We start from the raw sequence: 16,792 nt of genomic DNA on the forward strand, positions 1-16,792 counted from the left end.
ATTTTTACTTATAACGTTCGAATAGGTCATTTATGGAACAGGGACCCCTACGTCAGACAGATACATTCATACATCTCTGTAATCCCTAACACTTAGTAACATCATCACGGAGTCATCCTGTGTATGTACGATCATCGTACATGTACACAGCTTCCCGGTAACACTGTTTTGTGCATTAAATATACGGTATAATTATTTGGAAAATAACAGCTTTTTTCCTATTTATCTTGTGATTTCACATTGATTTTGACGAGCAATGTGCTGAAGCGGCTCGAAGTTAATGGGTGATTATCGGAATATGTTATACTATTTTCAGATTTAAAGTATCTGAAAAGAAACACTACAAAGCGGGATTTAAGGAAATTAGCATACTTTTTTCGCGCTATTATTGCAGAAAACCTTAACAACTGTAGTAACAGTGAAAAACTGGTGGGTTTTATAATACCTAAGAGTATGGATGGTTCAAAAAGTATTTGGGCAACGCTTTCAGGCAGAAAATGAACTTAGTAACTCTTTCTTGGCTGTAACTGTTATAAAACTACATTGGGGAGAAATGAATTTTATTTCTTTTTACAATTTAGCAGAATTTTACAAGCAAATTTTTTGTCCAAATGTAACTATTCGCAATAGAGTGTATAGCTGCTGTCTTGTAAAGAAAGTAAAGCATCTGTGAGAAAAAACGAAGAGGTTTAAGCTGCTGCTAACAGCATGAGATGTCGAGCAGCGTCTGAAGGTTATTAGAAAGACTTATCTTCTGTCTCCACATAAAGACTTCATCCCTGTTGTATTCTGTGGAACATAGGACTCAATAGACATGAGTTAATTACTAACCAGCGTATTAACAAATTCAAATACGAAAAATAGTGATTGCCAGATATAGCAGGTATACGAGGAATGTTGAGACAAACTTCAATGATTGTAGGGAGTAGGTTGAGGAACAAATCGAGGTCAGGTCTCCGTGTCCGCAAACGTCATCCACTGACGCTGCAGAGCATCGAACTTATAGGCTACTGCGCCTGCCAATAGGCCACCCCTTTGGCAGCAAATCTGACTTTTTATAATGACAGACTGTAGGTGGAATGTCTCACAATGTTGTTTATTATTCAGTAAATACGTCTAATTGCCACGATCGCCAATGCAGAAGATGGAGCTAGTAGTTCTTTAGACAGGTCTTCTCTCCAGTGAAGTGGTGCTTTGTTGCCTTGGTGGGTGATGTTCACAGACATAGGTTTCCATCTGCTGTTTGTTTTCCTCCTGTACACCCAAAAACATTGGGGATTTTAGAGCGTTCCAGGAAAAAAAAACTTCAAATGGAAATCCGTGTCCGAAACCATCATTCGCAGAGGCAACAGAGCGTCACATTCATGGGAGTAAGGGCTTTCTCCGCAAAAGCTAGTTCCATCCTCTCCACTGGTGATCGTGGCAGTCACTTGACATCACTATAATTAACAACATTCACAAATGGTCTGCCTAAAGTCTGTCAGTGTAAAAGTTACATTTGCTGCTGATGGAGTGGTCTAGTTGCAGTGGCACTTACAACTTTAAAGCTCTGTAGCGTCACTACAGTTTCTCGCAACATTTTTGGGATATTATTTACATTCTGAAGACGGCAAGAGCTGACAAGTGCGAGAATTATCGCACAATCAGATTAACAGCTCATGCATCCAAGCTGCTTACAAGAACAATATACAGAAGAAATGGAAAAGAAAATTGAGAATGTGCTAGGTGACGATCAGTTTGGTTTTAGGAAAAGTAAAGGCACGAGAGAGGCAATTCTGATGTTACGGCTAATAATGGAGGCAAGGCTAAAGAAAAATCCAGACACGTTCATAGGATTTGTCGACCTGGAAAAAGCGTTCGACAATATAAAATGGTGCAAACTATTCAAGATTCTGAAAAAAAGTAGGGGTAAGCTATAGGGAGAGACGGGTCATATACAATATGTACAACAACCAAGAGGGAATAATAAGAGAGGACGATCAAGAACGAATTGTTCGTACACTCCTGGAAATGAAATAAGAACACCGTGAATTCATTGTCCCAGGAAGGGGAAACTTTATTGACACATTCCTGGGGTCAGATACATCACATGATCACACTGACAGAACCACAGGCACATAGACACAGGCAACAGAGCATGCACAACGTCGGCACTAGTACAGTGTATATCCACCTTTCGCAGCAATGCAGGCTGCTATTCTCCCATGGAGACGGTCGTAGAGATGCTGGATGTAGTCCTGTGGAACGGCTTGCCATGCCATTTCCTCCTAGCGCCTCAGTTGGACCAGCGTTCTTGCTGTACGCGCAGACCACGTGAGACGACGCTTCATCCAGTCCCAAACATGCTCAATGGGGGACAGATCCGGAGATCTTGCTGGCCAGGGTAGTTGACTTACACCTTCTAGAGCACGTTGGGTGGCACGGGATACATGCGGACGTGCATTGTCCTGTTGGAACAGCAAGTTCCCTTGCCGGTCTAGGAATGGTAGAACGATGGGTTCGATGACGGTTTGGATGTACCGTGCACTATTCAGTGTCCCCTCGACGATCACCAGAGGTGTACGGCCAGTGTAGGAGATCGCTCCCCACACCATGATGCCGGTTGTTGGCCCTGTGTGCCTCGGTCGTATGCAGTCCTGATTGTGGCGCTCACCTGCACGTCGCCAAACACGCATACGACCATCATTGGCACCAAGGCAGAAGCGACTCTCATCGCTGAAGACGACACGTCTCCATTCGTCCCTCTATTCACGCCTGTCGCGACACCACTGGAGGCGGGCTGCACGATGTTGGGGCGTGAGCGGAAGACGGCCTAACGGTGTGTGGGACCGTAGCCCAGCTTTATGGAGACGGTTGCGAATGGGCCTCGCCGATATCCCAGGAGCAACAGTGTCCCTAATTTGCTGGGAAGTGGCGGTGCGGTCCCCTACGGCACTGCGTAGGATCCTACGGTCTTGGCGTGCATCCGTGCGTCGCTGCGGTCCGGACCCAGGTCGACGGGCACGTGCACCTTCCGCCGACCACTGGCGACAACATCGTTGTACTGTGGAGACCTCACGCCCCACGTGTTGAGCAATTCGGCGGTACGTCCACCCGGCCTCCCGCATGCCCACTATACGCCCTCGCTCAAAGTCCGTCAACTGCACATACGGTTCACGTCCACGCTGTCGCGGCATGCTACCAGTGTTAAAGACTGCGATGGAGCTCCGTATGTCACGGCAAACTGGCTGACACTGACGGCGTCGGTGCACAAATGCTGCGCAGCTAGCGCCATTCGACGGCCAACACCGCGGTTCCTGGTGTGTCCGCTGTGCCGTGCGTGTGATCATTGCTTGTACAACCCTCTTGCAGTGTCCGGAGTAAGTATGGTGGGTCTGACACACCGGTGTCAATGTGTTCTTTTTTCCATTTCCGGGAGTGTATTAAGAAGGGAGTAAGACAAGGCTGTAGCGTTTCTCCCCTACTCTTCAATCTGTACATCGAGGAAGCAATGATGGAAATAAAAGAAAGGTTCAGGAGTGGAATTAAAATACAAGGTGAAAGGATATCAATGATACGATTCGCTGATGACATTGCTATCCTGAGTGAAAGTGAAGAAGAATTAAATGATCTGCTGAACGGAATGAACAGTTTAATGAGTACACAGTATGGTTTGAGAGTAAATCGGAGAAAGACGAAGGTAATGAGAAGTAGTAGAAATGAGAACAGCGAGAGACTTACCATCAGGATTGATGGTCACGAAGTCAATGAAGGTAAGGAATTCTGCTACCTAGGCAGTAAAATAACCAATGACGGACGGAGCAAGGAGGACATCAAAAGCAGACTCGCTATGGCAAAAAAGACATTTCTGGCCAAGAGGAGTCTACTAATATCAAATACCGGCCTTAATTTGAGGAAGAAATTTCTGAGGATGTACGTCTGGAGTACAGCATTGTATGGTAGTGGAACATGGACTGCGGGAAAACCGGAACAGAAGAGAATCGAAGCATTTGAGATGTGGTGCTATAGACGAATGTTGTAAATTAGGTGGACTGATAAGGTAAGTAATGAGGAGGTTCTACGCAGAATCGGAGAGGAATGGAATATGTGGAGAACACTGATAAGGAGAAGGGACAGGATGATAGGACAAGTGCTAAGACATGAGGGAATGACTTGGTACTAGAGGGAGCTGTAGAGGGCAAAAACTGTAGAGGAAGACAGAGATTGGAATACATCCATCAAATAATTGAGGACGTAGATTGCAAGTGCTACTTTGAGATGAAGAGGTTAGCACAGGAAAGGAATTCGTGGCTGGCCGCATCAAACCAGTCAGTAGACTGATGATTAAAAAAATGTGCATTAAAAGTATGGACCTACAATAAAAATGGTTCAAATGACTGAGCACTCTGAGACTTAGCAGCTGAGGCCATCAGTCCCCTAGAACTTATAACTAACTAACCTAAGGACATCACACACATCCATGCCTGAGGCAGGACCGTAGCGGTCGCGCGGTTCGAGACTGAAGCTCCTAGAACCACACGGCCACTGCGGCCGGCTGGAACTACAATATGTATAATTAGATGTAAATTTAGGATTCCAAATAGTGAAAGGGTTCCTATTTAGAAATTCAACTGGAGGATGGTATTAGTCTCTGTGCTTGGAACACAAATGGGCAGCTGTGGGTCAGTGGGACTATTCCGTCCCTCCCCTTGTTTCTCACCGATCGTACAGTGTTTGGCGAAGTGTGTCAGACTCATATTTGCAAAAAACATTCTGCGTGCTCACGTTAATCTGACGTCACATTTCGCACCTAACAGATTTCTCCCGTGAATAGCCTTACTGGAACCTGGTAATTAAGGAAGGCACGAAACATCCTGGCAGATTAAAACTGTGTGCCGGCCCGAGACTCGAACTCGGGACCTTTGCCCATCGCGGGCAAGTGCTCTCGCGAAAGGCAAATGTCCCGAGTTCGAGTCTCGGTCCGGCACACGGCACAGGAAGTTTCATACCAGCGCGCAGTGGTTAGCACACTGGACTCGCATTCGGGAGGACGACGGTTCAATCCCGCCTCCGGCCATCCTGATTTAGGTTTTCATTGATTTCCCTAAATCGCTTCAGGCAAATGCCGGGATGCTTCCTTTGAAAGGTCAAGGCCGATTTCCTTCCCCATCCTTCCCTCACCCGAGCTTGCGCTCCGTCTCTAATGACCTCGTTGTCGACGGGACGTTAAACACTAATCTCCTCCTCCTCATATCAGCGCACACTCCGCTGCAGAGTGAAAATCTCATTCTGGAAGGAAGGCACGATTCAGTTACGATTGTGAACGGGGCCGTAATCAGTTACTATTGGTTCTCTTTTGCAATAACATACACTTATTTTAACATGGTAATTCCAGACTCAGCAATAAATCAAGATATCACACGTTATTAATCAAGGAATAAACAACTGTGTAATTAAAAGCGCTTTCAGTGCGTTACAATTTACCAAATTAGCATAAAATACAGACACAGCTAATAACGTTTTAAAGACAAGCCAATATGATCCCAATTAGAATTTTAAGGTAAGTAACAACAGTCACAGCTGAAGGCCGTTAACGCCAAGAACGACAATTATAATCAAAATTGACATACTGTAAAACATCAATGCAATAGCAAATGTTAATTTAAAGAGACATGCAATTGATCAACAAACGGGTGAGACAAAATGATGATAAACTTGGCGGCACCACCATTTAAACCTGCTGTAACGCCAAGAATGGCAATAATAAAAAAAAATTAAAAACATACAGTAAAACAGCAAATACAACAGCAAAGGTTAATTTAAAAGAACAAGCAACTGATCACCATACAGGTGGGACAAAATGATGGTACACTAGGTACACAATCATTTAAACCTGCTGTAATGCCAAGAATGCAATTATATAAAAATTTTTAGAAACATACAATAAACAGGAAATACAATAATAAATTACAAGGGCCAGTCACAGACGGTGCACCAGTAATCGACATCTTAGTAGGTCCAGCAAAAAACACTTTCACCAGTGATGAGATAGGAAGCCAAGACTTGCATTCACTTCAGAAGATGGTAACTCAGACTAGTGGCAGTCCGTTAGACTAATGATAATCTTGATGAGGCTACCCGACGTCCAATAAACAAAATGCAAAGATGTAAAAATACTCCAACGCCGGAGCCGGCGGTTTGGTCTCTGCCCACAGAATACTCTGCTCAGAGCGCCCGGAACGAGAAACGAATCGCTACCACCATAGCACGGGAATCGTCAACCAATCTAAAATCAAGAAAGCTGTCAAAACTAGACGCCTCACCGGACAGCAGCGGCAAGACGAGGAAACGTACACTGCCGTTACATACACTAAATGGTTCAAATGGCTCTGAGCACTATGCGACTTAACTTCTGAGGTCATCAGTAGCCTAGAAGCTAGAAAAAATTAAACCTAACTAACCTAAGGACATCACACACATCCATGCCCGAGGCTGGATTCGAACCTGCGACCGCAGAGGTCGTTCGGCTCCAGACTGTAGCGCCTAAAACCACACGGCCACTCCGGCCGGCGTTACATACACAAACCCCCAGGGCAGGCAACTGGGGCGTTAGCGGCCACGAGGCAGGAGAAATACCGCTGGTTGAACTTCAGAAATAGTAACTAACTGAACGAAATAAATAGTAATTAGAAGTCCAAGAAAGCTAATCAGATCATCCTACCCCAAGCACTCCACTCGCTGCTCTTCGCCTCTGCAACACTACGAGCAGCAACACGAACCCAAGGCACTGGAGAATCGCGAGACATCGCAATGGTGGAGGTTTCCCTATTTGCACTCAAAGCTTGCAGGATCAGGTTTACGACGCGTCCGTGCACCCTCGTGACTACAGGCCTTCAATTCGGCAATCCGTGCACGCCACCAGCGGTCCCAGTGCGTTTGTGAACTGCGCGGACCTGGCTCCTCACCAACCGAACAGCACACTGACACAACCCGGAAGAACAACAACGTCGCCCGAGAGATAGGGCCACAGTTACTACATATCGATTACCTCCGCTGCTGCAACGCTTGCGAAACCAAGTGGCGCCAGCAACACGAGAAGAAGGCGAACAACCGCAACCATTCCAGCTAAACTATACGGTCTGGCCTCCAACAGAGGACGGAAACTTACAAACAGCACCAACGCCGGCCGCAGCATGGCTCACCTACCTCAATTTGACTAAGCTGTAAAAGGATTTAATTTTTCGATGTTGCAGTTAGGCAGATATGTAGCAGCTCTAATTTGCTCAGTGGCTGCAGTCTTTTGTGGTATGTTCTGTTTTTCTTTTTCCGATGTCTTTTTTGATGGGTAGTTCTGAAAATTGCTTATAAACTTTGGCAATACCAGAGGTTATGTCGAATCAAGTGGATGCAGAGACGCCACAATATTTGGAAAAGCAGATGCAGGCAAGTAGACACAGATTTGTTATAATTGTATTTAATCTAGGCGAATCTTTCGTTTTCTGTACAGTATATATAGGCGAAAACTTTAAACATTGCATGCAGTTAACTAATAATTCTTCCTCAGTACTGATAATTCTGTAGTTAAACGTGAATACGAATCTTTGCAGTATTCTGCTACAGTCTTTTATAATAAACACTGTGTACATCCTTATATCAAACTGATATAATATAAATAAACAGAAAATAATGTAACAGTCCGCCTCTGTAGCCATGGTCGCTAACGAACTATTGTGAGATGGAGCTCGAACTGGATGTAGCCTGTTCGTTTCCTGCTGGTGGAAGCATAGTTTATAGCCACTGTTTGACTGGCAAGTAGAGAAGAATTCCTGATTGCCAGCGCTTGCGCCAATGCCCTACACGAAATTTCGAACATCTGCGCAGGTCACATCTGATGAGAGCACGCGGAACAGCTGGTGGTTTCAGGATGACAATGCAGATTTCTTACTTCTTAACCCAAAAATCGACCCTGTATTACAGCTTTCACTGGTTAAGACGGGACTTTAACAAATGGACTACGTGGTTGGTTCGAAGAATTTTCGAGTAATAGATCCCAGTGCGGTATATCTGACGCCTAATGTTCAAATAAAATGGAAATATAACATGAAGCGATTATAAATGGCAAAAATACGTAAAAAATAGTAGCAAAGGAAATACCTGGAAGATTTTGTTGAAAACATTTAGGGTAAAATGCTTCGCGTTTGTAAATGAAACCGTGATGAGGTCTGTAGACGTGACTGTGCCAGCCTTTATAGCCTCTACCTAGTAAGCGTGACCGCAGACACGGAACGACATCAGAGATGACATGGAGGAATACTAATGCACAGCCTGACAAAGAGAGTGAAGTACCTATAAGACGTGGTCGGATGTCAACCCAAATTGTGACAAATACGCACTATCGGCAAGTATGTAGATTATCAGATGCTGTTCTACGTGACACGCAGATTAGAGCCACCAGAACACATTTGTGGTATCCGTGTTCACTGTTGTTGCCAGCTCTCGTAGTGCGTAAAAGGGGCGCGAACAGGGTCAGATATTGAATGCTGTGGAGAACACGGAGATGCCACGTGCTCGTGCGAGACCTGGCAGAGATATGAGCGGATGAGAGAGTCTGAAAATGGCCGCAGTGTGTGTATCTGACTGATCGAATCGTGCAATATCCAGATTTATGGGGCATTCCGTTGCTGGCCGGTGTTCGACTGTATGGTAACGTGAGGGCAGGCATATTCACCGTCAAGATATCAGTGCACCACGTTTGACGCTCACAATGGATGATCGACGTACTGTGCGCCAACCACAATGTAACCCCTTTACATCCAAGTCTTCTGTCTCAGAATAAGCAATGGACACCCTGCAACATTCCGTATCACTTCATACCACTGGCTGGGGACCAGCAGCAGGCCTTCTAGGCGATTACCATCCCACGCAGAGGCTCCTGTTGACACCACAACACAAACAGTTTCGTTTGCAGTGGTGCTGTGACAAGGAAATATAGACTGCCGATGAATGGCATCGCATTTTGTTCGCCAGTAAATTGTGGTTTGGCACTACCACGGATGACTATCGTCGGCGAAAGTGACAGCGACCTGGGGTGATGTGCCATTTTACAGATATTATGGTGAGGCACAACGTTGCAACTCCTAAGCCATGGTGTTGAGAACCATCGGGTATGACTTCATATCAGTGGAAGTATTGACTGTGAGAACTCTAACGGCACACCGGTACGTCAGCTACACCCTGCGTCCTCATGTGGTATCTCTAATGCGACAGTATCGTTGTGCTATTTTTCAACAGGACAATGTTCGTCCACGAATGGCATATGTATCAATGAAATGTCTGCATGATTTTCAAGTAGTCTTCTTCCCAGATCTTTCCCCGATAGATAGGTAGGACAAAACTCCATCCGGATGTCTCAATATCCAGGATATTAACAGTTGTGGAAATTCGGAAATATGAGGTAAGTTCCTATGGGACCAAACTGCTGACGTCATCGGTCCCTAGGCTTACCCACTGCTTAATGTGACATAAACTAATTTAAGCTAAGGACAACACAATACACCCATGCCCGAGGGAGGACTCGAACCTCCGACGGGGAGAGCCGCGCGAACTGTGACAAGGCGCCCCCAAGACGGCGCGGCAACCCCGCGCGGCTACAGTTGTGGGAATACTTGTTTCAGGAGAGGATACAATGTCTCCGTGACACCCAAATCGAATTAGTGCATGCATCCAGACCAGAGAGTGTGCACCTTTCTACTGGCAAGTGTGCAAATATTCAAATATCACAAGTTCTTTGTAAATTTAACTCGTTATTGTAGTCACTGAGCCAGCCGGTGTGGTCGACTGGTACTAGGCGCATCAGTCTGGAACCGCGCCAGTGCTACGGTCGCAGGTTCGAATCCTGCCTCAGGCATGGATGTGTATGATGTCCTTAGGTTAGTTTGGTTTAAGTAGTCCCATACTACTCAGAGCCATTTGAACCACTTGTAGTCACTGAAATAACATCACATAATTTCCTCAGCCGTGAAGTCTCGTTTCCTGCTCATTTTCTGGGTAGTTCACATTTATTGTCAGGCATTGTAGTTCGGTAACGACCACACAAAAATGTAACACGAATGCTCACAGAGCTGGAATTGAAAATTTTAGAAGAAAGTCGCTGCCATTCATGTGGAAACCCGTTGGTTGAATTTAGAAAAACGTTGGTCAGTGTAAGCTGAGTGACGCTTGCGTTCCCTACAACGTACATCTCGCGCAAGGAATGATGAATATTAGACAACATACCGAACCATCTGGACAATAATAATTTCCCCAATGCCGTACACGGACTCCGTAGAACAGTCGCTAATATGTTAGAGACTATTCCTGCCATTGATTAAACACTAGTTTGCAAAGTATACATGTTGATGGATCCAAATGCACGTGCATATTCATTTTAGAAATGTTTAGACGTGATGGAGTAGCAGATTATTGTAGTACACTTTTAGTATAACAACTTGGTAAGAGGATGATATTTTGTTCCATACCTACTTTTTTCCACGTCGTCCTAAATACGATGTGAATTTGTTCTGTGAACAATATGATCTACACCTGCTGGGCCCTGATAGTCCTACATGAAATTGCTAAAGTTTGTGGTCGCCTTGGAGATAACTAGTCTTACAGCAATCCTCTTAATGGAAGTAGATAGGTTCTCCCATGAGTACAGATGATGGGTTGTTCCTTTACGACAGTTTCGTCCAAGAGTTTACCGTTTCCACTGAATGTAATGTTCCACTGAGTATGTGTCTTACTGTTTATTCAAAATACATGGAAGTCGGGAGATTTGGGTGACACAGCACCCCTTCCGGGAAAACTATATTGTCTTACACGGTAGATATTCGCATTTTCTATTACAAAAATAAATATGTAGTAGTATGTTTGATATCGTACTTAGAAACGTACAGTAATGCGTAATGAAACATATTTGTTTTCCATGTCTTCACGTCCTTTATTGTAATCACTGCACTGTCAATGTTTTTGCTTGTAAGTTAGTGAAAAGAAGAGATCTGTTTCAGTCCCGCAGTTTATGGATACTATGCTTAGAGGAATGTTGACATTCATGTAGTGCACAAATGGGCATGGGATATTTAGTTCATAAATGTGCTATGGAGGGTGACTGCAGAAGAATAATCTTGTACAATCGACTAATGTTACGTTCTTGTGGTGTCCTTCTTTCTTTCTATGTCGATGTTGTTGAAATCACCTGTCCTAACTTCTTCTGTTGCGTAGCCTACTCACCCAGGTCCATTTGGAAGCGAATTGTAGTAGCGTTTCTGTAAATGCATCTTAAAGCCCTTCCCGCAAGTTAAAGAGAAGAAGGCACCACGCTGCCTGGCTAGCATCAGACTTCCATTACAGCAACCGAAAAACGTGTTACAACGATTACTAACTCTCCTCTCCACACAAAGGTATCGTAGTTCCATCACTCTACAGTTTATTCCATATTAAAAATAATTGTAGAAGGTATACATACGTTTTAATATACGTAAGAAAGTAACGTTATAAAAACATTCATTAGCAATTTCAGTATTAGTTACAAAGCTATAAGTATTTTACACAATACTTCAACAATTTATTCGTCAGCAGATCAGCAGCACATATTCATTTCTGCGGGATGGTCAGTAAGGAAATCCCCAACGGGATCGATTGGTTCACTTCCCTTCTTGAATTGCTAGATCTGTTAATTATCTATCAAACTATTACCACTCAAGAAAGTACAAGAAAGAGCACTATCAATTCCAAATCACATGATAATAATATTAAATCTAATTTCCAATCTTTTTCTTCATTCCATTAATTTGCATGTCTTATGTAAAAATGCACTGTTAGTAAGGTAACAGTTCGTTTGTAACGCTAAAAATATTGTTCCATGTGATGTCACTGATATGTGAGCTGTAATAAAATGCCAGTCAGTATTTCGCTTTAGGTCGTCGCATATACCACTGTGTAACCAAATGACGAACGTTCCTTCCGTAAAATGTTGGTCTGACTGTATTAGACAATTCTGACAGTTGCCGGACTGTTGCGTAAATTGCTGTCGTGTATCACATAAGAACCACAATGACTCTACTACACACTGTTGCGCCTACACGTCTGACGGTTCTATTGTTCCTGTATAGTTCCGTCAGCTGGTGCCATATAAGATTTTCCGTTGCCGTTTGCGGTCTGTTATAATAAATTTCTTCTCTGTAATAAAACGTTTCCTTGCATATTTTCGTCACTACAGCGTATGATATGTATTATAACACAATTTGAGTATTAAGTGTTATAAAATTTTAATCCTTTAACTACCGTAAACCTTTTATTATAATAGCATCTGAAAACGATCGTGTCGGAGAACATTATTCGCGAAGATCATCCATATGACATAGAAGGGAAACTTTATTAAACTATGTAAATGTGCTTTTTATTCAAAATACATGGAAATCGAGTAGATAAAATAGGTAACGTTCCTTTTAGTAGCTGTATTCCATTGTGTTTCAGATCTCTTTCGTTGAGAGTAGAAAATAAATAAAGTTTTAATACATTTTACGACCGTGATTTATGAAAAATAAAACTGGACCAATAGTCGAGTTCCTCATGGAAGTATGTCATTATTTTACTTTTACTTACGTCACATTGAGCTATATTGAGGGCCACCTTGAAGCTTTCGCATCAACAATTGTTGGTGTCCAATAGCCTTTTTGCAGTTCCGAACACTTTTCTACTAACTTGACAGTCTCTGTTACCAATGCTTGAATTGTGACTGCGTCATTTTATTAATATGTTAACTGAATATTAATTCACTGTTGCCGTGGTTAGGAAGCCGAAATTCATTGAAATACAGGTGTATACAGAAGTGCCATTAAAGTACCCAGTTCACGTACTCAAAAATTGATTCTGCAGTGAGTAAACTCGTCATAAATAATGTATAATCACACAGACGCATGTGATACGAATGTATGTTTGGTGTGTTTGTTTTTATATTTTTATTTTGTCTACTTATTTGACGATTTTCGTGTCAGCATGCGAGCTGAACATACTTGGTCATGGGATGCGTCAGTGCATAGTGCACTGAATGCTGATTAGTAAATTTATAAGCAGAAAAACTCTTGAATTAATAAGACACCGAAACAGTTGTGAGGCACTAGACGAATAAATAGCACATAACAGAAAAATTTTTCAAATACAGTGGGGAACTATTGTGTAGCACAAAGACAGCCTCCATATTAAGTTTGAAGACTTGTGGTTTATAATTGTTTCGGGTTTGCTGCAAACCTACTGAAAATACCACTACTTGAATAACGCACACCTTCGTGTACAAGCATCAAGAAAGTGATATCGCAATATACATCGTTTTTCCGTCTAGTCTTCACTGAATGAATGTTGCAGCTTTCTCTAAATGAGTTCACATTGTTAAAAACAAAGTTACACGCTGGAGTATACGTTGAAGAATAGCAGACTTTGCGAACTGACTTCAGAAATCAGGCATAGCACATTTTATGATGAATGCGGAGGGAAGAAACAAAATTGGATGCCATGAAGATAATAGAAAGGATATGAGCAAAGTTTCTCTTGTAACGTGTTCGATCAACATCATATTTGGGAATAATCAGCTTTCGAAAATTAAATGTTAGCACCAGCAGTCCTAGAAATTGACTGTTGCTGGTTTGTCAGACGGCTGAATTAAACTGTCAGTTGCTGGGAACAGAACAGCAAGAGATCTTCATGCAAACATATGTTAGGATGATGAGAACGATCGGCTGACTGTTATTTATACTCAACAAATGCTTAATACCAATGCCACGAGAATATCCAGTAAAAATAGTCACTGTTAAATTTATTCTACCATAAGTGAAGTTGTAATTTATAATATATAATCACACAAATACATGACTATTTCTATGATGTAAAGGTCTGATCTCGTTTGGTTTGCACTAACTCTACCACTTGCTATAACAAGATAATCTGCGTCTTCCATCTCATTTCTAGCATGGGTTGCCAGTTTAGGGACAAAGCGAGTTATATATTTTCATAAAAAAATACGTCTCAGTTATTCTCTGTTTTATAGTTAAAGCTTTGACAAGGGACGTTTATCTGCTGGAATATGTTATGCGCAGATTCCCATTTACCCATCGCCACCAAATCAGTAAGTATATTTTCTTGGTAATCCAATCTCACTTAAAGGGGTTACGCAAATATGAAATTTTGTGTTTCTACCGTAGACCAAACCGTACCTGAATAAAGGTGAAACTAGTGATTGGGAAATAATAAATAAAAAAAAGTAATACTGAAAACGACGGCGCTTGGTTATTCATATGGAATACTTCGGTATGGTATGTCGGCATTGAAATGTTAATTAATATAAGGTAAAAAGAAGACCTTCAAAGTAATATCATTAGCAATATGAGCTTGACAGAATAGTTGGTTGCTAAGTTACTGAAATTAGAGTGACGGTTGTTGGGATCTTTATACAGACAGCCATTTCGTGTTGCCAGCTACTCTTACTCTAGACAAGCAGTGACGACGGCGCGGACACGTGTGCCTCCTGCTTACCCCTGTGGTGCCTCAAATGAGGAGCGTGCTCGTGGTAGAAGGCCCAGCTGGCGGACCTGTGCTCGCGAGCGTCGCACGCCGCTAGGGCGGCTGCGGCCAGCAGCACCGCCGCCGCCCCCACGCTCCAGCTCCAGCTCCAGCACATGGCGGCGGGGCAGCAAGTGGTTGGCTTCAGACGCCCGCCTCACATGCCAGGCGCCGGCACGCTACCCGCACCGCAGCAGCGCGGCGACTGCCGCTCCAGCCCGCGGCTCGGCGTCGCGACGCCCCGCGACGCCGCCTCGGTCGGCGTCGGCCGGCGTCGGCGTCAGACGGCGCGCCCCTCTGCCGAGGGAGGGGCGGCGCTGGCTGTCTGGCCGTCACCGCCAGAGGGCGGCCGAACCAGGTAGCGCACAGCCAAAAAAGCCCTACGCACGAGACACAGGTGATTTTCGTCAGCTAAAATAAAACGTAATTTTAAAAATGATGGTGCGGTTTTATTCCTTACAGTTTTGCGTTCGAGAAATAATTTCTGTGTTGACATCAGATGCTCCCTGCAACTACTGCTCCAGGTGGAAAAAACGCTGGCAGCTTGGACATTGTTCATTGGCGGGAATTAACGAAGCCATGGCTACCTTAGATGTGAGCATATCCACACACTCAAAACATTCACATCACTAGGATACATAAGGAAACTATGCCACTGCCTGTTTAGCAAAGAAATTAAAATTGTAGCTAGGCCCTGTAAATGAAAGTCATGCGGTTAAAGACAGAAAAATGCACGTATTCTTCTGCGTTGTTGCCGCCTCATCTTTGGCTCTGACTTTGTTCTGGAGGAATCTAAATAGAGTATGTGTTAAGATCTGGTTAGTAAATGTCTTAACCTAAGCCGTTGTACAAAACAGTGGACTGTTACTGGAATTGCCGGCTGCGGTAGTCGAGCGGTTCTAGGCGCTTCAGTCCGGAACCGCGCGACTGCTACGGTCGCAGGTTCGAATCCTGTCTCGGGCATAGATGTGTGTGATGTCCTTAGGTTACTTAGGTTTAAGTAGCTCTAAGTTTTAGGGTACTGATGATCTTAGATGTTAAGTCACATAGTGCTCAGAGACATTCGAACCATTTTTGAACTTAGCCATCAATATTTCCATTACCATCTGCCCTGCTCTTGCATGTAGACAGATAACCTGACCATCCATTTTTTTCCTTTTCTCCACACAACTCTATTTACACCGATTATCTAACAATAATCCACTGACCCAATTCCTTGTACAACAATGAAAATCACTAAATTAACTGCTTACCGTTACTACGGTAGACTGTATATTTCTACAATCTAATGCTATACTATTCGATGAATGGTTTTAGTTGGTTGTTTTGGTGAATTCCCAATTGTTTCCTTTTCTTCATTGTCTCCAGTTCATACACCTTCGGATATTCAAACCGTCTGGTGCATAAAAGACCATTGCATGCCGGGAAAAATTTGTGGCATACACGTTTTTGTCGATTGAAAAGGCGGGAGGATTTCAGCAATTTTTTCCTCCTCCTGATACTGCCAAATCATTGCTCTTTTGAGGGCCACCTCCCGGAACATGCGCGATGCTCGGTCCACTATCTCGGAATGACGTTGTCGCCCTGTGGGTGGATAATCCACAATCGCCGTCAGTTTACCCAGTAGATGTTAGTTCTTGAGCACGGTGGGGGAGGCAACAATGTCGTTCATTGTGCTGACTCATCCATCACATCATGTATGTCCATAATACAGAGGTCCCAGGACGTGTGCTGTTTCGCGCAATGTGATGCTGAATGATAAGCTGATTTGAAGACTGGTGTGCTTTCGCTTAGTTCGAAGTTGTCTTTCCACTTCTGGGATTTGAACTGCAGGACATTGTCTGATATGACATTGTCGATGTGTCCTACCTGTTGGAGGAAATCTTTGCATAGTACTACACAGACCATCAGTCCTGTCTCCTTACGCTCCAGCGTCTGTGTTACAAACTTGAACGTCAGTTTCGTCACCATTATTATAAAACAGAAGCCAGACCTAGGTCTGGGGAGGGGCCCAATTAGATCTGTGAGTCTTGATTTCTCGCAATTTGACAGGTATGACTGGATAGAGATGATCCTGAGCAGTGAGTCCCGAAGGGTTGGCGTTTTGGCAATAGTTGTATACGGAAAATACCTTCCTGAGCACAATCATGCAGTAGAGACATTACCTTTCCTGCTGCTAAAGGCACGTCTAAAGCAGGTTATGCAGCGTCACTTGTAGGTG

The 16,792-nt window shown here is 43.6% G+C and overlaps 1 protein-coding gene across 2 annotated transcripts in view; it reads right to left on the reverse strand.

The window, feature by feature from the left end:
• Nucleotides 1-14,759, reverse strand: part of LOC126282014 (semaphorin-2A-like) — a 408,361-nt gene extending 393,602 nt beyond the window's left edge. For both annotated transcript variants that reach the window (XM_049981407.1, XM_049981406.1), the window contains exon 1: nt 14,545-14,759. In XM_049981407.1, coding sequence (XP_049837364.1) covers nt 14,545-14,689 — 145 coding nt within the window. In that variant the 5' untranslated portion in view covers nt 14,690-14,759. The remainder of the gene's footprint in view (nt 1-14,544) is intronic.
• Nucleotides 14,760-16,792: the final 2,033 nt, after the last annotated feature.

This window comes from Schistocerca gregaria, chromosome 7 (genome assembly GCF_023897955.1).
Source record: "Schistocerca gregaria isolate iqSchGreg1 chromosome 7, iqSchGreg1.2, whole genome shotgun sequence".
Taxonomy (NCBI): Eukaryota; Metazoa; Arthropoda; class Insecta; order Orthoptera; family Acrididae; genus Schistocerca; species Schistocerca gregaria.